Source organism: Sphaeramia orbicularis, chromosome 10 (assembly GCF_902148855.1).
Source record: "Sphaeramia orbicularis chromosome 10, fSphaOr1.1, whole genome shotgun sequence".
NCBI lineage: Eukaryota > Metazoa > Chordata > Actinopteri > Kurtiformes > Apogonidae > Sphaeramia > Sphaeramia orbicularis.
The window spans coordinates 47,709,148-47,734,650 of record NC_043966.1 but is presented as its reverse complement, the minus strand read 5'-3'; the positions used below and the strand labels follow the sequence as shown (position 1 = coordinate 47,734,650).

Below are 25,503 nucleotides of genomic sequence, written 5' to 3'. Positions count from 1 at the left end.
AACCAACATTGTCTTTATTCTCTCATTTTTACCTCCCACAAGCAAAATTTGTGTTACAGGGTCTCCAAAGAATTCTGAATTGCTGAAACAGACAAACAATGTAACATCAATTTAGTGTCAGAAGACATGTGGCTTATTATGGCTAGTTAGTGTGGTGAAACTCCCATGCACCTTGGAAGGAGGTCAAGTTGTGCCAGAGCCTTCTACTTGTTTCTACATTAAGCTAAGCAAATACTGTAGGCCTTTACCACATGAAAAACACCAGCAACATTGGATTCAAGAGAGCTCAGAGACAGTCTGTTTTTGAACCAGAGTGAGCTAAGTTTGTTAAAGCTGCAGTATGTAGGAATTATGTTCAAAGTAATCATAAAATGGCCCAGATATGTCATCAGACATTAAGGAATCATGTTCATTTGAAATACTGATATAACTGACAGCAGCAGTCCAGCCAGAATATCCGTATTTGAAAAGCTCAGTGTCAGCCCTGAAATGATGTTTATGTTTACATTGTGTGTTTTGGTCTGAGGCTCCGCCCATCACCTATCGCCCAATCACAGAGTCAGGAGCGTTTAGGCATCTAGGTTGCCATTTACCAGTGAGCCACAGCTCTGTCCGCAATGTCTGACATTACAAAGCCTAAAAAGCCTCGTTATGATTCCCAAATAAGTCATGACAAGGTCAGAAACAAAACAAGGATATGTATAGGAGATGCTTTAGAAAGATGGAGACGACTGAAAGCGGAGAAGAATTTGAAGACCGACGCCGAAGTCGCTAATTTTCTCTTGGACAGGTAAGATTCAGCTAAGTTTGGCTAACTCTATTCTACTTACTGTAATCACGGATATTTCAATTATTCTCTACAGTCAATAATGTTATGCATGTTTGTTCATAGTAGCTAGCCCGTATGCAGTTGGGTCATAATATCGACCGGGTAATAGACTGTTTGAGAAACAAAAACGGTGACTCGTTATCGCTAACTTTAGGAATGCATTATGCTAAGACGCTGTTAGCACGGCATGGCAATATGAAACCTAATTTATGCAATACATAGGCTAAATAAGTCCTCTTTCTCTCTTTACGCATAGTATAGTGTCCCGTAGAACAGAAACAACGGGCGCATACCGAGGCATTGGAATGGATTCTGTGGCGGCTGCCCCAAGGCATGTAGCCGGGGTAACAGTAGCACTAAGCCGCAGCAGCTGCCCTGAGTGCCGTGGTGAACCCATGCTAGTGTGCTTGCTGTTTGTCCCGTTGAACTTGGTTGACTATTCACGCTGAAGAGTGAAGAGCAAGCTGACCAATGTGACCATTGCTAACGTTTTTTATTTGTCAGTAGCCTCGATCTTTTCTGATAGAACTGAATAAGTTACTATCCTGCAACAGCCAACCACTTGTGTTACTGAAACTGGACACGGCTTAATTTACCCCGCGATATCTCTGTGGCAAATGTGTCGATTGTTATATATTTGTTATGTATAGTAAAATGTTTTGTCTCTTCAGCTATGATGGTCCCAGCACCTCAACCCCCAGGAAGAGACAGAGAAAGTGGAAGAAGCACGCCTTGACTGCGCCCTCACTTTCCAGTATTGGATGTCCATCATCTGAAACACTTTCAAATCGGTAAGTGGTCAGTGTCACATAGTTTTCATTTCCATTTTATGTATGGAAACATTTCTAGTGTTCCAACACACCTACACTATCCGTAGAGAGGACCAGCTGCCTGTGACGGAAAGACTCGAAAATCCTGACAGCACCATGGATGCCACTGAGGTTCTAGAGGAAAGGTAGATAAAGCATCTCAAGCTTCCTCATTTACTTAAAAATGAGAAATGACGTTGAACATGTACTTATTTACACCAATCCATAGTGTGACAGCCAAATTGTTTTCTTTTAGTCTACAGAACATGAGCATCCAGGATGCTGAAATCCAGAACATGGATGAGCAGGAGATAAATGACCTGAAGAATAGTGTGTAAGTGCACCTTGGTTTGGCTGTATAGTGTGCAACAAGATGTGCTGATGTGTATTATAGTTATTATAAAACATTTTTTTCTATCAAATTTAACAGAATTGATTGGGGTGATGGTGGAGGTGTCAATAATGATGAAGACATTGAAGCAGATGACAGTCAGTATGAGGACTATGTCCCTCATATTAGTATTCGGTAAGTTACCTTTTCATTCCCATAGTTACTGCTTCACAGATTATTCACAATACTGCATCAGATATTCATTCAATTGAAATAAGTACACACACAAAAAAAGATATCCACAGAGAACAGCTACTGAAGGTATCTACATAGGTAAACTACTATCTACTTATTACCTACTATCTACTTATTACTGCTGCAGCACCATGCAGGCATAATTTTTGTATTAATAGGGAATTTATAAATAGTAAATATATTTCTCATTTCTTTAGGATGGGTGGAGCATTGCAGGCACCACCATGCCTAGACAGTCTGCCTTTGATAGATGCAAGTGAGACAGTACATGACATCCCGGATATAGAGCCTCCATCAGTCGACCTACCTCCACCTCATCAACCTAATTTCCCTACACTGGATGTCATGACTGAAGACGACCTAATTGGTAAACAAGCCTCCATCACATATGAGGATTGTTTGGAGCAGCTAGCAATAACCCTTGTGCTTCCAGTCCAAAAGTGCCCATACAGATGTGGTGTCAGCCAAGTGGAGTGTCAGTACCGTCCTCCCTTTGAAGTTACCATTACTCGCAGGGGTACTGCGAGCATCATGGAATGGGTAGGTGTTGTAATCACACTACATTCCAAATAACTTTAGATCTGTGTTGGAGGCAATGCTAATGCATTGACAATGGTTTTGTGACACTCTACTAAGATTCCAAAGTTTCTGATGTACTTATTTAAAGCCATTCTGTTTTTGTATTTATTAATGCAACTTGAAGTATGTCCCCTTTTTTGTCAGACCTGTCCTGTTGGCCATGCTGTTTGGAGATGGAGCTCACAGCCTACTGTGAAATACAGGATGCTGGCAGGGGACTTTATGTTGGCCAGCAATATCCTGCTCTCAGGGAACAACTACGCCAAAATCTCTCTTCTGTTTCAGTTCATGAACATGGGGATGGTGGACCAGAGTTCCTTCTTCAGTATTCAGGACACATATTGTGTAGATACTGTAAAGGAATTTTGGGAGGAGAGGAGGGCTGAGGCTATACATCGCCTAAAAGACAGAGATGTGGTGATAGTAGGTAATGTACACATTTTTTGTTCTTTTAGGCTAAAGTAGTATGTCAATATGTGAATTTGATGTTCTGTGAAAATCACTAATTATTGTTAACTGTTTCAAAAGCGGATGGAAGAATGGACAGCCCTGGACATTGTGCCCAGTACTGTACATACACTGCAATGGAGAATGAATCAACGGAAATAATCTCTGTCATCACTGTGGACAAAAGGGAGACTGGGCGAAATTCCATAATCATGGAGAGAGAGGCATTTGTGCGGACAGTTGACGGGCTTCTGAATGAGGTGAAGCTAGTGGAGGTCTGCACTGATGCCCATGTCCAGATCTCTACCCTAATGAGTAAGTTGGCACTGAAATTGTCTGTTAGGAGTGTTACTTTAAGAATTAATTTGAACAACTACTGGTATTTTGGGGTGGGTTGTATTTACTGTACTTTATTTACATTTTATTTTTCTGAATCAGACAAAGGAAAGTACAAAGACCTTGGGGTGCAGCACAGCCTGGATATGTGGCATGGGGCTAAGAATTTGGCAAAAAGGATCCATGCTGTAAGTTCTGCTGTCATTATTATGGCTTGATTTTATGCATGATCACCCACCCCAATTGGAGGTATGTAATGATGACTGTTATGTCTATTCCAGGCTGCACAGGTCAAGGGTCAGTCAAGTTTGAGCTACTGGCTGAAAGATATTGTCAACCACTTTTGGTGGTGCTGCAAAACAGCAGATTCTTACGAAGACTTCCATGTAAGTAGTCATTTTTTGGAAAATATTTGTAACGCTTTATGGCAACTCCGTCAGAAAATAATGTCTGTAACTAACATACAGTGTAATTACACATAGCTTGTTGGCAAAGGGAAGAATAAGTACACATGGCTCCTTGACTTTATATAGTACCTTAAATATTAAAGGTTACCACAGGTACCTTGTGGTCAATGAGGTGACCCACTTGTTTGTTTATGTATTTGTTTCGAGCAGAAGAAGAAAACATAACTTTTCTGTGTACAAGGCAGTTATAGCAGAGCAAATAAATTAATAAATAAAGGTGATCAAGACAATATAGCAATTGCCATGTACACTTATATTATTAAAAAAAATTAAATATATATTGCTCAAAAAGGGAGTGGGAAGAAGAAAACTTATAGTCCTACTCCCTCCTCATTTATACAATATTACACATTTCTTTGCTTCCTTAATGATAAAGTTAAATCTTATTGGAGCCCTAATAATGTAACTAACAGACTGTAAACAGATTAGGAAATATTAGTAACTATGTAATTGATAGTCTGCATTACTCATAATACAATATATTTAAACAGTACCTACATAACAACAATGGTAAACACCGACTAACACATACCAACAAAGGTAAAAAAGAGCCACAAAATTTCACTGCCCAGTAATTAACAATAAGCCCCTCCCTCCTTGTACTGTGACCAGACCATATGTTTGTAAAGTGCTTTTAAACTGTGGATATTTTGGCACTGCCTGTAATGAAGATGCAGACTGTTCCAGAGTTTCATCCTACATACAGACAAAAGTTCTTCCTGGTAGTTCGAACCTTATATAGTGTCGTGGAAATTTACCGTTCAACTGTTAACTCACACAAAGAAAAAGGGAGAAAGTTAGAGTTAAAATAATAAATGCATTTATTGAGAAATCAATCACAGACAAAGCTCTGTAAATGAAGTCTGCCTAAACAAGAGAAAACTAAAGATTATATAGAACCAAATCCAACCCCCTCAAACTATGCTGTCATTCCTTACGTACATCGTACCACCCCATACTACTCCTTCTCTGCTCAGTGAAGAGGTCATGAGGACCTCTTCACTCTAACCTTGCTTGAATACAGGCGCCATCCTCTATCTACACATTCAGACATTTAGGTGTTTGGGTTTCAACTCAAGGTAAGAACTTCGTCCCCAAGTCGGGGTTGCTACAGAGTGGTAAACATCACACATAACAATGACTCAGCATGTACTTAACAGTATAACATATTAAAAGAGTATAAAATATAAAAAGTAAATTTTTCCACCACAATAGTGTAAAATTTCAAAAGCCTCTTATGCCATAAGTACTGTCTATAAGTGTAAAAAACCTTTTTATGTTATGTGATACTGATTTGGTAAATGCTTTAAATAAGATTAACAAGGTATAACATTTCACACGGTAATTCATTTTTAATTATTTTGAATAAAGAGATTATTACTATGTTCTAGAAAGTCATTGCTTTCCTTTACTCATTTTTGAGAGGGTTTTTGAAATTTTTGTTCTTTTATGTTTGATGTGGGCATACCATGAAAATTTGTTATCAGTTGTTACTCCAAAGGATTAATTTTCCGTTACACTTGGTAATTTTACACTGTCTATTTTTCTTTGTAATTCTGGGTTACTTTTATGATTACCAAATATCAATACTTTTGTTTTACTTACGTTTAGAATTAACTTATTGTTATTCATTCATTTTTTTATTTTATTAAGTTCTCAATTTACTGTACTCACAAGTACAGTAAATGTACTTACAAAGACCATCATCATCACTGGAGTACATACTATGTGCAGGCTTGTTTTTGTCTGTACATAATATTTATAAATTATTTGTAGGAGTTGTGGCTTGGACTTCTACATCATGTCACAAATGAACACAAGTGGGTACTGGGAGGCTGCCAGCATGCAGACTTGGAATCTGGTGGAAGTCAACAGTGGCTTGTGAGAGACTCCATGGCACATGGGGCCCTGAAGAGCATCGTTAGAAACAAGAGGTGGCTTAACGAGGTCCACAAATACCTGAACTTTAGGTAATGTGATGGTTTTTTTCTAATAAGTACATACTTCTGGGAGAAAGTGATTTTCAAAATCCCCCAAAATGTCAATTTTCCCCCACCACCCACAGGTCCACTGCTGATCTGGAGTCCTTCCAAAATCACATTTTAATGTATGCCAACAAGCGTACAGCATTTAGCCCTCCTGTCTTTGAGGCCAGGATGCTCCTTGCAGCGATGGACTATAATTATCACAAGGACCGCCCTGAGTTTTGCAAATCAGATGGAAGCAAACTGTAAGTCTTCACTCATTTGTAAATGCTATTGTTTCCAACAAGTACCAGATTACCTCCGCATTAAAATACTATAAAACATGGCCCTTGGAATGTAAATGTCTTCTTCACTCCCCTCTCTGCATCTAACTATTTCAGGTATAAGAGACTATATAACAAAAATGCACGCAGGTATATGCTGTACACTGTGAAGGCATCTAAGACGTATGGCTACATCCCACAACTGCAAACTATGATTCTTCGGAAGAGAATAGCTGGGAAGGGGATGCCCAGACGGAGGACACTTCGACCTGATGACCCCAGAAGGTGCGGCCTGCTTCCCCCTGTGCCGGCACCAACCATCGAAGAACTCCAGCACACCCAAGTCAAGAGAGGTCTTGGTAGGTATAATTCCAGTGTATTTCTTTTTCACCTTGGGCTACATGCCACACTCCAAGTTAGATATCATGCATAATACAACTAAAGTTGATATACACTATTTTTTTTGGTTTCTCTCCTCAGTTCCAGCATTCCAGACTGAAGACCAGTGAAGCCCAGTTTACAGAGCCTCGCAACCTTAGTTGTTGTCATGTTGCATTTAATGTCACAAGCTGCTTCTCACCACTTTGAGACTAAAAAGATTGTAAAGTACAAAGGAACTTAGTCAAGTTATCTATTTATATGTTTATTAAACCTTTACCACTATACCATACTTTGTTTTGGTATTGATCCTCTACATACTGATTGTTGCATTCCTAATATGCCATCTTATGGAAAAAGGCATAACACTGTTATTCTGAATAAACTTTTTTATCGAAAAAAGGAGAACGGTTCATTACAAACTTAAATCTAAAACAACCATATAAAACCATATATACAGCAATAAATAACTGAAAGTAAACAGTTTACAGTAAATCAAAATAAATAGTGGTTACAAAGCCTGAGTTTGATTAAATGGTGGGTACAAAGCCTGTGTACTGGCCCTGTGGGTCAGGGTATTTGTCCCTTACTCTCCATACACAGCAGCTGGGAATAACATGGCGGTTACCCTGACTCAGTGCCCCATGCTGCCAAAAGATATATTGCAGATAGGCAGCATACCTGAATTGTCTATTATCATCCCCTGGCTCTCTAGGTTCACCTACAACCAACACATCATTTCTGTACTGTCTGTGGAGACGTAAATAACCATCTTCCAAACAGTACAGTTCAAAGTGCGGCAGTTTGCTGATGTAGTGGTCAGGCCCCTGGCCACAGCACTTTCTTTCAGCGTCTGTAGCCATTTCCCTGCAGTTTCCACAGGTGCACCATGGAAGAGCAGCAGCAGGTGGGAGAGTGGGTGTGCCTTGGAGTGAAATTAGGGCATCGAAAACTAATCCAGGTTCCCGGGCGAATAGCTGAGTTGTTAATTGTCGTAGCTCCACCTCACTCATCTGCTGAATGAGCGCCTAAGTAAACACACCGCAAAAAGCATTTTGGCATTTAAATTTGGTTAAAAGTAAAAAAAGATGATGACATTTTAAATCAGATGATAAGATTTTACTTTAAGCCATGAAGTTACTGCAGTCTAACAAATGTTTTGCATACTCTTGTAAAATCTCAGGAAAAATGCATACCTCTATCTGTATCCTTCTCTCATTTTGGAGAACCTGAATTCTGTCCTCCTCTGCTGCCTCTCTGCCTCCTCTCCTTCTCCTCCGTCTTCCTCCACCTCCAGTGCTGGGACCTGCATTATTTCCTCCTCTTGCACCTCTCTGGCCTCTACCACCTGAAACAGGACCTGCACTTTCTCTTCCTACTCTTTGGATGCTGCCACCTGGTCTATCTCCTCCCCCTGGTCTCTCTTCTCCTTCTCTCTGCTCTGTGTGTCCTGCATCAATGCTTGCACGCTCTCTTCCTCTTGTCCTTCTCCCTTTTGCCTTTCTTTTCCTTGGTCTGTGCTTCCTCTCTCCTGCCCAGCTCTCATCAGCCTCACTCAGGACAACCTCATAACTGAGGTCTGCATCAGGCTAAAACAAGTGAGAATAGTACAAGTGTTAGCCCGAAATAAACATGAAATAACCTTATCTGTTCAGTTTGTAAATACTCTATGCATATTCCACCTATTGGGCTATGCAGCAGCTTGGAATTATTTTAGAAGCACAAGGTGGAACTCCACGGAAAATGAAGTTTTTGTCACGTCCATAATGCCAATGAAATGCCATGGTAAAATAGAACAGAATCTTTATCACATTACACTGACAAGCTCAGATTGTGCAAAAAATGGTGTAGATATAATAAAAAATAAAAATAGGCATCTTTAATATAAATAATAGTAAAAAATAACAATAGTAAAAATACAATATGCAAGGAAAGATAGAAATGCAAGAAAAATAGCGTTCCCTGACTGTGTGTTTGGGGGGGGGGGCATAACGGGCCTTGATTGTTGAAGGGGGGGGGGGATTGGCGTTCCATGATCGTCGGACCGGTGGGGGGCTGGGGGGGGGTAGCGGTCCCATACTGTAATTGCTATATGAGCTCCCCGGGTAATACATTGATCCGACGAATTTGTCATGTTTAAACTAACGGCACCCCAGATCATTCACGTTATGGATTACCATGATATGTTCCGGTTATGGATGTGACAGAAAAGAAAGTTCATTTTGCATGGAAATGCCCCTCGACTTTTGGATGCTATTCTACCATGATGGTAGGTAAGGTAAGCTAAAAGCCTGATGCTTCCGTACATTATCAACAAGGCATTTTCTATGCTAGCCCGTGCATTTATGCTAAATGCACTTCTGAAAAGCTTTACATTGCACTGTTAGCCTAACGAAGACATTTAGCAGGGTAATGAAAACAATCCATGTTTCAACAGGAGTGAGCTATTACAGTACTTATCTTTACAATTCTTTGGCTTATCACCATTAGTCAATTTTTACTTTAAATAATTACTTCGCAAACCATCATGAAAGAAGCATACATATTATTAGCAGACGATAAACTTACAGTGTAGGACTCGCTGCTGGCCATGGTAGCTCCTTATAGTGGACGCTGATGCTGGATCTGGCAACCCGTTGTCAAGGGGGAGGGGGTACCACGCTCGTCAGTACTTACAAAGTGATTGCAGTACCACTTTTGGCCACAATCCTTCATACTGTAGCTTTAAGGTATTAAACAGATGAGTTGCCATTCAAATTGTATTGTGAAAGTAGATGTCATATGTATAATAATCATATAGTTACTATAATGTCATAAATAATGACATCTTCAAATTGAAACATACATTTGTCACGGCCCAGACTTTCCTTGCCCTGTCTCTCTTGCTCTATCTCTAGCTTCTGTAGGTGCTGGGTCTTGCTGGTGGGTTTTTACAAAGGATCACCTGTTACAGGTTGCTGAACACTACAATATTAACATTTAGTTAGTGGTAGTGATGCCTAATCTGAAAGAAAAAGGAATTTTTGGTGAAGAAGTTGTTTTTTTTTTCTGTGACTGATCCTGATCCTGATCTGAATTTGAGTTTTGAGCAACTAAAAGAACTAATCTAATTACAAAGGGTACATGAAAAATTTAAGTTACAGATGAATCTGGAGCAGGAAAAAATGAAATATGAAATTGAGAGGGAAAAGCAGTTGGTTGAATGAATGAAAGTGGAGCTTGAGAAAAACAAGTTATCCTTAATTGGAGAGAGAAAATTTGTTCAGGATCATTTGATGTGTCCGTTAACTTGAAGTTGGTGCCAACATTTAATGTGTGATCTGGATACTTTCTTTTTGTTATTGGAACATGTGGCAGATTCAAGGTGTTGGTCAGACACTAAAGCTGTTTTCAGACCAGCCAGCCTGGTGTCGGAGCTGGTTCATACTATTATGTGAGCCGAAGGCATTGCTTTGCCACCAAAAAATTTAAAAACAGAGATGCCATATTGCTACTGTTTTGTCCCTCGACACTTACTGTAGATGTAGAAGGCCAGATGCATGATGGGATAGGTTGTAGGAGAAAAAACATGTCTGCAAGTGAATGTACGAGTGGCAATTAAGATGACACAGAACTCTCAAAAGATGTTTTTTTTTTTACCCTCGGCCACACTGTCCGTGGGGTATTGTCATCAGTTGGTTGTCCGTCCATCCGTCTATCTATCCAAAAACTTTGCTATGCACTGATAAATCAGGCCACTGGGGGCAGTATTGCGCCTGATAAATCAGGCAGAGCGTTTTCAAGTGAGCGCACGTTATGTTATTTAACGCAACACAGAACATTACAACTCCGTTTCTCTACCATTTGCCACACTCACGTTTTCTTGGTTTGTTTATTTTTCCGCTTCTGACCCGGATTAACTTGGTGACGTCCACTCATGTCATCACGGTTTGGTTAGAAAAACCAAGTTTTACTTGGTGCCCATCAGGAACAAAATTTTCGGTTCTTGAACGCTCTGACTTTAGGTGTGAACACATCAACTGGTTTGAGATTTGGTGCAGGAACCGGCACCAGCACAGTTCTCTGTCAGTCTGAAAACGCCAAGAGAGGACCCTTTTGCTTCAATGTGTATTGACAGGCAGGGCTAAACAGGCCTATTCGGTACTTGTTGATGATGATTATCGGTGAAGGTTAAGCTGGCAGTTATGAGCTGGTTCCTGAAGCATATAGGCAGAAGTTCAGAAACTGGGAGAAGGGGGAAGCTCAAACATATGTTGAATTTGGTAAGGATCTACAAACCCATTTTGATCAGTGGTGCATGAGAGCTAACATGTTTTTGGATCATCTAAAATAATTAATTGTTTTGGAGCAATTCAAGGTATCCGTGCCCTTGATTGCTGATTACTGTTTATGTAAATGGACAAAAAAGTTTGCAAAGTGTTGGAATCTGTGGTCTTGGCTGATGAATATTTCTTGAGTCATAAGGATGGTTCTATTGGTAGATGCTGGAGAGGCACTCTGGATGTTGCTGGTGCTAATGATCCAATTTTTTTTCCAAACGTTTAGGCCCACATGCAAGTTTTCAGCTGGAAAGCAATCTGACCCTTCACAACAGTCGTGTCATTATTGCAAGGCCAAAGGTCACTGAAATGATGAGTGTCCTGTTCTTCATTCTATAAGGGAGATGGAACTCGCAAGTGCCAAACCCGTAGTTTTGGTGGGGTCTTGTCAAGAGGCATGTAACCCTTTAAAATCAACACAGGATCAGAAATCAGCAGTTAACTCTGTACCGGCAGATTTTCTACTGTTTGTTAATGAAGGGTATGTTTCTCTTGTAGGTGGTGCTAAACGTCCAGTTACTGCATCCGCATCTGTGCTGCCAAATTTCACAAGAGTTGGATACGGGTGATAGTGTGTTAGCCCAAGGTGAGGTGTGGTTTTACTGTTTCGACTGTTCCTTTACACTGAGTGGTTCTTTTAAAAATTTTACCAGCATGTGCTGCTGTATTTCTAAGGGATTTGACCTTTTCTAGATTCACATATATTGTCAAAACAAATCAAATAAAAACAGAAAGAATTTGTGCACATCAATTTAGCATCACCCAATCACTTCTACAGAGTCATCACACTGGAGTGAAACCCATAGGCACCTGTTCAGCTACGACTCCAGCTGTCTGAGTGCATGTGCAGATAGCACACACACCAAGCTGGGCATCAGCAGTGATGGACAGAATCTCTGTCTTGTGTTTATGGTTCCGGTTGGAATAATGATTCCACCACTGTAGTCATAGTCTCTTTAATTCTACCTCCATTAGTGAAGGGCTGTTGGTGCTTGTCCAGGATGTGAACCACTTTAAATGATGCCTGTGTTGAACTGATGGCTTCTTGGTGGATTTAGTGAACATGGACTGTTTTCGGAATTTACTTTTCAGCTCATTTGCCTTCTCTTTATGGAGGCTGATTCCCACCAGAGAATCACAGAAAAAGTTCCTGTGAACTTTGGTGAAATTCTGCTTCACATTGCATCTTTTACCAATGCCAGGCTTATATATGTTTCTATATGGTTTACTGCTAATTGGCTGGTTTATAAATGTTTCTATGTGGTTTATTTATGTTTCTGTATGGTTTACTGCAAGTTGGCTGGTTTATTTATGTTTCTATGTGGTTTACTGCTGGCTGCTTTGTGCATCTCCTCTCATGCTTCATGTATCGTGCCCCCCCCCCCCATATGTATATGTGTGTGTGTGTGTGTGTGTGTGTTTCATATCTCGCCTAGGGTGCCAAAATGGCTAGAACTGACTGACTATGATTGTTTGCTTGTTTGATCAGCTCTACATGATGTGAAATTATGATCGCAAAAGCAAAAAAACATCAACCTTTAGGAGTGCTGCCTTGGAGCACTTTTATGTCCCCACCAATGTCAGATTCAAACCTACTCCCTTGCTTAAAACTAATTGTTTTGTGTGTGTTCATGGATACTATTCAACTTCCAGCATTCGTAGTAAATCTGTGCACAATAGTGTGAGCTCGTCTGCTCTGTTTAATCTCTATTTGACATTGACACGCTTATATTTTCAGTAACACTAAAAGATGGATGCTGTAACAGATGTCTGTGCAGTTGTTTGCATCTTGGTTTGAGTACTGACAGATCATAGTTTCCAAGAAGAGAAACACTTTTCAGCTGTATATGCATTTAATAAAGAGATGCTGGTATGTTTTGTTATGCCACCATCTTGATGTATAACATAATTACACCTGAGAGGTCAGATGCCACAAATACAGCCATTTAACAAAAGATGACTCATAGTGTTGAAAGTTTTAATTTCTGGAGGAATATGGATGACTCAGACACACTGACCTTATAGGTGTTAGTGTGTGTATGTGTGAGTGTTTGTGAGTCAGCATCAGGGGGCATGTGGAGGTTGCAGACAGACTGGTCTGATTGGAGACAGGAGTGGGAGGAGGCATGTAACAGAGATTGGATATATGCACACAAGTCAACTGAGAAGACCCAGGATGTGCACATAACAGAGTAACACATGAGGAAACACTGAATGAATACAGATCCTAACAATAAGCACTAGCAATACCCTCTAGTTCAGTTTTAATGACTCTTCGCCTAGAATGTTACACCATACTGTTGTCCTCAGATTGATTTTGGCCCATCTGTCCATTCCTAATAGAGTTGTTCTTGACAATTGTGAAATTTTAATTAATTTAATTTAATTCATTAATTACAGTGCCTCAGTATGTAGGGCGTACATTGGTAATGATGTCAGTTACACAAAAAGAATAAGATATGATAGCTATGATTTAATACAAATTGCATTAGAAGGCACATTGCTTGAGTGATAATGTATCTGCAGTGAAAATCAACTTCTATCCAATTCACAAATGTACATATGTGTATATCTTGAATGTGAAAACAGTATATATGCATTAATCCAACCATCCATCCATTATCCACTGCTTATCCGGGGCCGGGTCGCGGGGGTAACAGTCCAAGCAGGGATGCCCAAACTCCCCTCTCCCCAGACACCTCCTCCAGCTCTTCCGGGGGGACCCCGAGGCGTTCCCAGGCCAGCTGAGAGACATAGTCTCTCCAACGTAACCTAGGTCTTCCCCGAGGCCTCCTCCCAGCGGGACATGCCCGGAACACCTCCCCAGGGAGGCGTCCAGGAGGCATCCAAAACAGATGCCCGAGCCACCTCAGCTGGCCCCTCTCGATGTGGAGGAGCAGCGGCTCTACTCCGAGCTCCTCCCTGGTGACTGAGCTCCTCAACCTATCCCTAAGGGTGCGCCCAACCACCTGACGGAGGAAACTCATTTCAACTGCTTATATCCAGGATCTTGTCCTTTCGGTCACGACCCAAAGCTCATGACCATAGGTGAGGGTAGGAACGTAGATTGACCAGTAAATCGAGAGCTTCGCCTCTTGGCTCAGCTCCTTCTTTACCACAACCGTCCAATACATGAACCATGAACCCTCGAGCACCTGATGGAGAGTATAGAGCTGGTCCAGCGTTATGCGACCAGGACGAAAGCCGCATTGTTCCTCCTGAATCCGAGGTTCAACTATCGGTCGGATCCTCCTCTCCAGTACTCTGGAATAGACTTTGCCCGGGAGGCTGAGGAGTGTGATCCCCCTGTAGTTGGAGCACATCCTCCGGTCCCCCTTCTTAAAAAGGGGGACCACCACCCCGGTTTGCCAATCCAGAGGTACTGTCCCCGACTGCCACGCAATGTTACAGAGACATGTCAGCCAAGACAGTCCCTGCACATCCAGAGACTTGAGGTACTCAGGGCGAATCTCATCCACCCCCGGTAACTCTGCCACCAAGGAGCTTGCCACCACTTGGTGACTTCAGCTTGGGTGATGGACGAGTCCACCTCTAAGACCTCAGCCTCTGCTTCCTCCATGGAAGACGTGACAGTGGGATTGAGGAGATCCTCGAAGTATTCCTTCCACCGTCCAACAACATCCCCAGTCGAGGTCAGCAGCTCCCCACTTCCACTGTAAACAGTGTTGGTGGTGCACTGCTTTCCCCTCCTGAGGCCCCGGACGGTTTGCCAGAATTTCCTCGAGGCCGACCGATAGTCCTTCTCCATGGCCACCCCAAACTCCACCCAGACCTCAGTTTTTGCCTCCACAAAAACTGCTGCGGCACGCTTGGCTCGCCAGTACCCATCAGCTGCCTCTGGAGTCCCAAGAGCCAACAAGGCTCAATAAGACTCCTTCTGCTTGACGGCATCCCTTACTTCCCTTACTTATATGCATTAATATGTTCATTAATTATAATAAATATATTATGGATATATTTGCTAGGACTGGACATGTGATCTAGTTTTCTGCCTTTGTTCTACAAAGAATGAATATATTCAACTAACTGTATGACTAATATATTTCACATTTGAGGAAACTGCTAGGTATTTTCAGAATGACTTGATAATGTTTGTCAGTCCAAACACCAAAATCCACCAAAACAAAACATTGTCCTGTTCCCCACAATGCCAAAGATCAGAAATCCAAAGCTACTCACTCTAGTGATATAAACAAAGAAAACCACCAATTTCCCCCACTGAGATTATTCAATTATGTCTCAACTGGCTTGATAACTGAATATTTGATTTGATTTATTCATTTATTTCGAACATGCAAAAAAACCAACAAAGAAACAAAACAAAATAAAAATAAAATAAAACATTCAAATGGACAGAATCCATCTCCAAGCACATACAAGTCTGAATTTTGCATGGTCGAAAAGGTGTAGGAAGAAGTATGAACTTATTTAATCCTACCCCTCAGTGCTTTTACACTTTTATCGCTAACTTGATACAAGAGTCAAACAATAATATTTTCCTAATTTTAACATCAAACCACAACAAATACATAATGCAGTAACTGAATTACACCCAACAATATGATCATGGCAGTCCAGTCATACAAGCAGACTCAACAATTCAACCATTTTCTTCAATAACTACAGCAGATTTATCAGTACAACATCATCCATAAACAAACAGTCCTTATTGTCATTATTAAATACTGTACCTCTCAAGAATCATTTTTTTATATATTTTTTAAAAACTGAATTATGTTTGATGTTTGTTTTATCTCCACACACAATTTGTTCCACAATTTTACTCCACAGACGTGATACAGAAACTTTTTAACGTAGTGCGTACTTTATGAATCTTTAAATTGAACTTTCCCCTTAAATCATAGCCTCCCTCTCTTTCACAAAACATTTGTTGAATATTGTCCGGCAGTAAGTTATTCTTTGCTTTATACATTATTTGAATAGTTTTGAATTCCACAAGGTCAATGAGTTTTAAAGTTTTAGAATGGAAAAATAGTGGATTTGTGTGGTCAGGAAAACCAACATTGTGAACGATTCTTATTGCTCTTTTTTGCAGTACAAAAAGTCTTTGTAATGAACTTGTATATGTATTTCCCCATATCTCCAAACAATAACTTAAAGAGGGTAAGATCAATGAATTATACAAAATCTGAAGGGATTTTTGATCTAATATCCCCTTTGCTCTGGCCAGCACTGAGATGCTTCTGGATAGTTTGTTTTATACATGTTTTATGTGAGGTTTCCAGCAAATTTTATCATCAATTATTACTCCTAGAAACTTGTTTTGATTCATCCTTTCTATGTCTACACCCTCTATCTGTACCTTTACCTCATTACTGGTTTTACATTTACCAAAAATCATGAATTTCGTTTTACACAAATTTATTGACAACTTATTTTTGTCAAACCGTAACTTAATTTTATTTAGCTGAAGTGATTATGTCCAAAAGTTGATGCAAATCCTCACCGGTTCCCAGAATATTTGTGTCATCAGCAAATAAGACAAATTTAATTTGTTCAGACACTTTACATATATAATTAATATACATTAAAAACAATTTAGGTCCCAACACTGACCCCTGGGGGACACCCCACACAATACCCAAACACTCAGAACGACAGTCTCCCATTATCACAAACTGTTTCCTATTCTCCAAATAGCTTCTCACCCAATTCAGCACTACTCCCCTGATTCCATACTGTTTCAGTTTATTGATTAAAATGTCATGATTTATGTTATCAAATGCTTTTTTTAAATCAATGAAAACTCCAACTGTGAATTTTTTATTGTCTATGGAATTCGTGATTTCTTCATGAGTTTAGTTAATGCTAGTGATGTTGATCGGTTGGTTCTGAAGCCATATTGACTGTCTGAAAGTAATTTGTGTTTTTCTATGAATGTGTCTAATCAGTCATTAAAAAGTTTTTCGAGGATTTTGGAGAATTGTGGGAGAAGAGAAATAGGCCTGTAATTTGTGAAGTGGTGTCTGTCGCCATTCTTGTATAATGGCATGACTTTAGCCATATTCATTCGATTTGGAAATGTCCTGGTTTGGAATGATAAAGTAAAGATGTAAGTTAATGGTTTGGAAATGCCTAGAATGACCCTCTTCACAACTATCATGTTGATATCTTCACAATCAGTTGATGTTTTATTTTTACATTTATTAACAATTTCTATCATTTCTTTTTCATCAGTCACTTTGAGAAACATTGAATTTGGATTTTGATCTGCTGATACTACATTACTCAGATCTGTTGCTGAAGCAGGAATTTTATCTGCCAAGTTTGGTCCAACATTAACAAAGAAGTCATTAATCATGTTCACCACCAGGTCCCTATTACTGATATTGATATCATTTTCAATGAAATAATTTGGATAGCTCTCTTTACTAGGAGCATTTCTAATAATACTATTTAATACGTTCCATATGCCTTTAATATTATTTTTATTATTTTCTAGTATTTTATAATAGTATTCCTTCTTACAAATTCTCATTATATTAGTTAACTTATTTTTGTATTTCTTGTATTTATTTTCCGCCTCCTTAGTTCTATATTTTATAATCTGTCTATATAGTGTATTTTACTTTTTACATGTATTTTTTAACCCCTTCGTGATCCATTGATTATCCTTATGTTTTCCTCTTCTACTATATTGTATGATTGGACAATGTCTATCATATAAAACCTTAAATATTCTTAGAAAATTATCATAAGTCTTATTTACATGTTTCTCTTTATAAATTGGTTCCCAGTCAAATGCTTGTAAATCATTTTTTAATTTGTCCAAAGATTCCTCTGTCCTGACACGTCTATAGTAATACCCATTGTCTATCTTAGTGTTTCTGTAGTTGTTCTTGTAGATAGTAAAGTCTGGCAAGTGGTCACTGATGTCATTTATTAATAATCCACTCACTATGATATTGTCTATGACATTTGTCCATATATTATCGATTAATGTTGCACAGTGAGATGTGATCCTGCTGGGTCTGGTGATTTTTGGAAGCAAATTATAACTGTACATCGTATTTATAAATTCTTCTGGATTTGGATTGAGCAAATTGATGTTAAAAATGAACATAACTTTTTGATTTACTTTTGAAAGATGTTCCTCCATCCAATCTTTAAACAGGTCAATATTAGAACTTGGTGCTCTGTATATACAATTCACAATGACATTTTTCTTTTTCTCCATAAATATTTCTATAGTGACAAATTCTAATACGTTATCCACCACTGTTGACATGTTTTCCACTACCTTAAAATCAAGATTCCTGTCTACGAACAAAGCAACACCACCCCCACTCTTGTTTTGTCTATTAATGTAAACCATCTCATAACCTTCAATTCCAAAATCCATACCCCTACTGCTATTTAACCAGGTTTCCAATATAGCTATAATATTGAAAGGACATTTGAATTGACTTAAAAAGGATTTGATGTTATGAAAGTTGGCATAAAGGCTTCTGCTGTTAAAATGGATTATTGGTAAACTGTTGTCCATGTTGATGCTGCTGTTAAATTGTTCTTGAGTATAGTAGTTACAGCTTTCGCTGATGTCAGAGAAAAAGTTGTTATCTGGATCAATGTCATTTTCAGTGTTATGTGAATGATGTTCATTGTACGGGAAGTTTTTCAACTGCAGTTCATCACGCTCTGTGATGTTTTGTAGTAAATGATTGAGTCCAGTATGTGTGTAAGTTGTTCCTGTTGCCATAAAGAAAAGTGAGTGTCTGCATACCTGGTTTATGATTGCATTTGTCTATGTTATTTTGGCATGCTACATTTTGAGATTTTTTCTTTTCATTTATTTTTACAAATAAATAAATACACAAATAAATAACATGATCTGATTCCAGCCTCTTAAATGTGACTACTTTCTAGTTTGTGACACAAAACCAACATCTCTGGGCTGTGGCCCAAACTGGACATTTGAGGACATTATCTTGTTTTTCAAGGGGAAACATGGATCAGTATTTTTCATTATTTTCTCACATGTTGTGAGGCAAACAACTAATTGATTGTTGAAGAAAATAACAAATAAATCAAGGATGAAAATCGTGATTAGTTGCAGTCCTATGTCTAATTATAACTAAACAGTTTAATGTGTGGCAGCACTCATGAGTTTTTTGTTTTTTTTCCCAGTGATCAAATGAAATAAGAGGCTTTAGAGGAGATGTATCAGAAAGACTATATAACAATATTCCTTAGAAAATATTTACATGTTTGAATTAGTTTGCAGATGTTTCAAAATACAAGCAAAAATGCCAAAATATTCCTCTTGGTGATATCTGCAGCACTTTTTATGTGTGAATAAAATAAAGAATAGGCCTGATGGGATCCACAGGCACATCAACAAAAACCAAGAGGAGGGGGTTGAAGGCAGAGAGGAAACACTGCACATCCACATCCACATCCACCCTCTGTTAGCTTTACCTTTATAGTCTCCCCTTCAATCTCCACCGCCTTCTCCCTGAAATCCACGCCGATCGTGGCCTCGGTCTTGTCGGGGAAGCTGCCTCCGGTGAAGCGGAAGGTGAGGCAGGTCTTCCCCACGTTGGAGTCCCCGATGACGATGATCTTAAAGATCCGCGTCTGGATGCTTAGCTCCAGGGAGGAGGTGCTGAGGTCCACGGAGGACGTGAGGCTCTGGGCAGCTTCGGTGCTGCTGCTGGCCCGGCTCCGGCTGGCTCTGTGGTAATCCATGGAGGGTGTCAGGATAGTCACATTGTCGTCCGCTCGGTTTTTCCGCGGGATGCCTCTCCCTCCTCCGCCTCCACCTCCTGCTCCTCCGCAGCTCGGAACTCGGGTCTCCTCCTCCGGGGAATCGTTAGTCATGATGCCGGAGGAGGGTGATGCGCAAACGGGGTTGTGTGTGTAGAAAGGAGAGGGGGTGGCTGGACGGCTGGATGGATGAGTGAGTGAAGGGAGGGGAAAGAGGAGGAGACTGAGGATGCAACAATACCAGCGACGCTCTCTTTCAGCAGCTGGTTGTGGCCTTAAAGGGAAAAGCATGAAAAACACAAGATCACTTTTACAGTCCTGCTCCAATATATTTAAGATTTAAATGGAGCTAATATTCTGCCAAAACCTCACACAATGTTTTACAAATGCCCCAAGATTCACTTCATACATAATTCTCTTTGCATCCACAAAACATAATGAATGAACAAACACATTTTGTTTTGCAAAAGCCAAATGCACCTGCTTTAGTTAATGTGTTGTAACATTGACTGTAACGTTAACATAAATAAGCAAATAAAGAGAGACTGAGGTTTTTGTCATTTCTGTGACTCCTCTCCATATACACATGGAGTAAAAACGAGAAAATACAGAATAAAAACTTCCATTTCATTTTCACTTTCACAAAATGATATTTGAATCAGTGACCAGCTACATGAGTATGATTATGAATAAAAATACACATACTTCTGGCAAGCAGTTAAGTGTACATAGCATATCACATAACCACATACATTTTTAAGATGCACAAAAAACTACAACCATAAACATGAGCAAGTCTTGCTACCAAACCACCACACTTACATTTCAAGCATGTACTAGTACAGAAATACTCAAAACAAAAACAAAATAGAAACAAACAAACCTGGATTTAACTCAGCAAATAGTTCAGATTCTTCCACTGGATAATTACTGCAGTAATTAACATGATTCAGCTACGACAAGTTTTTGATGTGATCCACTGCGTTTCACAAAGGTCAAAGTCCTACATAAAGGAAAATAGGTTAAAAACTGTCCAATGCATTATTAAAACCTTGAAGGATAGTGATGAACCATTGTCATCAGAAAGATCTGGGTGGAAGAAAACTTGAATGACTGTAATTAAAGATCACTTGAATGTTTGAAGAAAATAAATTAAAAAATAAATAAATAAATCTAAAGTTAAAGTTACAGTTACATTTAGTAATGCAAGTAAAACATTTCCACACACACAATGTTAACCGAACTCAAGGGATTGAAAGTAAACATGTGTTACCAGTTTGCGGTTTTCAAGCTAAGTCAGTTTTCAGCTGCTCTATAAACACATATCACCACTCGGATACACCAAAGTACATGGACCACTATTTCAAAATATCTATTTAAATTGAAATAAAAATACACAGTATGTGTTTTCAGTCATCTGTTCTTTATATGTAAATTTCACCTGTCTATCCTTCAAACCTGCAAATTTTTCTGTGACTATTGTTAAAGTCAGGCATGTCCCTGACAATTGTCTTTTCCACTGATAGTATGGCCAGTGCATTTAGACCAGCGGTGAAGGTAGATTGCATGGCATTAAAAAAAATAGAAAATCATCACAAGAGCTAACACAAATCAATAATACCACATGTGCTATGAATCAAACCCCCGCCTACCACATTGAAGAGAGTTGTGTTAACCATTGAGCTATCCAGCCACTTAGTAAATTTGTTGTGCCTAAATGCTCTTCTACATCTTGTATTGGGTAGGACAGGGGGGGTACTGCGCACACGCCATTTATAATGAGAGTGTATTATGGTAAATGCACCCCAAACAGGAAACCATTAAATGACACACAAAAAAATTTTTAAACTAGACTTGAATGCAGATTATATACAGTAATCATGGACTGTATCATGAATAGCTTGTTTATTTAAATATTAATGTTTTTGTCAAATTGTTACAGGTGATTCCTATCATCTTCTTCATGTGAGAAAGATGGGGCTGTGCCCTAGTGCCCTCTATTGATGAGCTGCAGCTGTGTGTTACGCTAAGAAAACAATTTTTCAGTGAGAAAAATTGGACTGTGTTTCAGTGGAGAAAGGCCATGTGGTCTGATGAGTCCAGACTGACCATGTTTCAGAGTGATGGATGCATCAGGGTGAGAGGAGTGGCAGATGAAATGTGATTACCCATCATGCCTAGTGCCTACAGTACAAGCCTGTGGGGGCAGTGCTATGAGCTGTGGTTGGTTATTCTTTGTACAAAATTAGTGTCAGAACTAAATAAAAAAAAGGCTGAATATTAACTGAACTTTGTGTAAAAATCAGTGAAAACTGATTGCAGTATGATGATAATTTTGTTTACAGCTTTGTCTAAAACCTTGGAATAACAGACATTTTAATAAATATAGAAAAAATGGTGTTCACTTGAGTATGATGCACTAAACAAATGTATTTAACTGCAATAAAAGTATCACAGTAACTGATTGTACAGGAGGGTTGAAATGTGGAGATGTGCACACTGAAACACATATTACATTAGTATTTGTTGTTCTTACCTAATAATGTGATGATTCCTCTATATAATCAGAAGATGTGTAAGAGGAAGAGGGAACCCAGAGAATGATTATGAACAGGGCACTGAATTTTGAGCTACATCCCTGTTCATCAATGCAATTCAGTACAAATTCCAAAGTTGTAGAAATTGTAGAAATACTGCAAATAAATACAATATCTGGTTTAGGAGCAAAGACAACACAGTGGGTAGTACCAGAGATACAAAGTGAAACAGATTTTCTCACACTGTTTAGTCATGTGATCTGGTCAGCTGATCATATTATCACATTCCATGAAACAGCATGGCCGTGAGGCAAAAGACTACAGTGTCGACAAATTGCTGGTCTGTTCAGTTTCTCCTTTAGAAGCAGAGTGAATATGTCCAGGGGAAAATCAAATAAATTATATTTATTATTACAATCAGCTGGCAGTGAACTGCTTTTACAGGCCTCTATCTTTTCCTTCAAAATACGTTTCTTTCACAGTTCTCTTCATGATTTGGTATAGTCCTGTCTAAAGGTGCTTTGATGCAGGATTAATACCTGCATTCATTTTCCAAGACTGTTTGGTATGATTTTACAAGAATTAGCCATATAGGACAAAAAACAAGAAAAACTACCAAACAAACCAAACCAAACCAAACCAAACCACATTACCTCTGAATACCTCATTTAAAAAGAGCAATGCCTGTATAACTGTACAGAGCCACAGCCTTGGACACATAAGTATTTTCCTCTTCATTTAATTCATTTGTTTTTCATTCATTTGACATATGGACATATGGTAGAGACATAAAGAACTCACTATTATAACGCCTAATATAGCTAATTTCCCAACATTTCCCTTAGTCAGACTTTTATGAAATTAACACTATGCAGGCATAAAAACTAAAAACAGATTAAGTTAAGATATTTTATGTGTCATGGTGGTATATACATTTCTAAAATGTTACTATGTTTTTGCGTTGTTATTCACCATTTATAACTTGTTCACATTTTGAACAAGTAGAAGGTAGTTTTTTACTGCATGGGGTTGGCATAATTTTTTATTATTTTTTTTATTGTGCAGGGTATTCTGAAGAATGCCTAGACAATGTGGTTCAGGTCAGCAAACGGGTGAGGTGAGGTGAGCTGAGCTGAGATCCAAGTCCACAAACTCCATCATCAAAGGTTTTTGTCCAATGCAATCCATTTCTGATGCCTTTACATTGACTTTAAAGGTGTGGGACACTTTCATGACCAACTTTTCATCAAATCTGTAAAACCTCAGTCAAAGCCTAAGTATCACAAATCTTTAAGTCTTTCTGTGATTACTCAGCTGAATCTCTTGCATTATGGTCAACAATTTCAAAGTGCTATCCACCATAAACAAACCATGTGTTTACAAACAGAACTGGGAGGTAACTCGGGCATCTTCAGAATTTTGTCACAACATGCATTGTGGGAAACACCGGTTTGCGCAGCTGCCTGACACCAGCAGCTGCTACAGACATGACGTGGAAACGACAGGAGCTCCCTTCTCTCTATGCATATTCCTCCAGCTGTTCAGCCGTTTCCGCGTTGTGTTTGTTTCATCTATATGGTTGCACTACTGCTGCCATTGTCAGGCGGTGGCGCGAGTCTTCGCTTCCCACAATGCATGTTGCGACAAAATTCCGAAGATGCCCGAGTTACCTCCCGGCTCTGTTTGTAAACACATGGTTTGTTTATGGCGGATGGCACTTCGAAATTGTTCACTGTAATGCAAGAGATTCAGGTGAGTAATAACAGAAAGACTTACAGATTTGTGATACTTAAGCTATGACTGAGGCTTTACAGATTTGATGAAAAATTGGTCACGAAAGTCTCCAGCACCTTTAAGGCTTCCACTGACTTCCATCTAGTACCCTGTGTATTGTAAATTGATGCTCTATGGATGCCCTGGGTGTTGAAAACCAGCATGAAGGCCTCCTGACCAAGCATCAGTTTGTGAGAATGTCTCATTTCTTTCCCATCCCCAGATGGGTACTCAATGTGGTAGAGATTCCATGTCTTGTTCAATGGCCCTTCTGTACCCAGGATGATTGCAGGCACAGGAACCTGTGAGGGTCTTCTAGTTGACATTTACACTATTGTAATGTGTCACTAATGACTAGCACTCAAAGACAACCACAGTATGATAGGCCATAAGGCAGGGGTCACCAATCCTAGTCCTCGAGGGCCGGAATCCTGCATGTTTTAGATGTATCCCTCTTCCAACACACCTGATTCAAATGCTAAGCCTATCATCAAGCTCTGCAGAAGCCTAAAAATGACCGTCACCTGTGCTGGAAGAAGGAAACATCTAAAACATGCAGGACACCGGCCCTTGAGGACCAGGATTGGTGACCCCTGCCATAAGGTATTGTGAAAGTGCTGTGTCTATCGTCGTCTTTGTCATTGTTATTGCCTTCATCATCATTGTCATTGTCGTCATTGTTGTCATCAACAAAACTGCTTGTCGGATTCATTTAAAATTTTTGTATGTAGCTACCTTGGGACAATGTCTACACAGTATGTTCACAGTTTTGAGAAATTTTGAGTTTTGAATTTTTTAAAAATTACAAATTTGCCCTTACTTACAAGGGGCCGTATTTTGATGGCTTATAACATGTAAATAGTTAGATATCAATATAGTTACCATTGATCACTGATGGGAAGTCATACGTATATGGACTTTCATTTAATTTGAGTTATCCTCAAGTGAAAGCACCACCCACCCACTTCTATTGGGAGATTGATCACTTGCATCAACACCACAGGACTCTAACATAGCAGCGGAACCTGACAACCTTCCATATTCCCTCCATATCTCAGTATTAGCTCAATATTATTTCTATTTCTCAGCATTTGAATAGCAGACTTAGATGATAGATTATATTGCAGTAATTTTTTTGGAGATTTGTTTAAATCCTGGTGTGGGATTTATTTTTAGAAACCAATGTTGTGGAGGGGTAAAAGCAATGACCAAAAATTTTAAATCTGATGTACTTACTGTGGAAAATGAAGCTGTATGAAATACAGTCAGGTAATGATGCAGCCTTGCTTCCATTTTGACTCTGCTAACAGAAAATGAAATAACAAACACAAATTACACAACATAAACCTGCACACACTCCCTGTCTGATGGCATCAGACTGACGTGCAGACACAAGTACCAAACACTTGTCCTGTTTTTGCTCGCTAAGCCAATGTCTCTGTTGCAT

The 25,503-nt window shown here is 39.3% G+C and overlaps 2 protein-coding genes across 2 annotated transcripts in view; one reads left to right on the top strand and one right to left on the bottom strand.

Moving 5' to 3' along the window:
• rab33a (RAB33A, member RAS oncogene family) overlaps positions 1-25,503 on the bottom strand; it is a 36,141-nt gene extending 10,638 nt beyond the window's left edge. The window contains exons 1-2 of the mRNA XM_030146225.1: positions 25,293-25,503; positions 19,459-20,020 (exon numbers count right to left, since the gene is read on the bottom strand). Of these exons, the coding sequence (XP_030002085.1) occupies positions 19,459-19,860 (402 nt within the window). The 5' untranslated portion in view covers positions 19,861-20,020; positions 25,293-25,503. The remainder of the gene's footprint in view (positions 1-19,458; positions 20,021-25,292) is intronic.
• Positions 1,567-7,279, top strand: LOC115427615 (uncharacterized). The gene is made up of 12 exons (XM_030146223.1): positions 1,567-1,784; positions 1,895-1,972; positions 2,069-2,164; positions 2,422-2,764; positions 2,948-3,230; positions 3,332-3,565; positions 3,689-3,774; positions 3,868-3,972; positions 5,830-6,023; positions 6,119-6,283; positions 6,419-6,582; positions 6,696-7,279. Exons 1-12 carry the CDS (start codon positions 1,663-1,665, stop codon positions 6,719-6,721), a joined length of 1,896 nt encoding a protein of 631 aa, XP_030002083.1. The 5' UTR covers positions 1,567-1,662; the 3' UTR covers positions 6,722-7,279.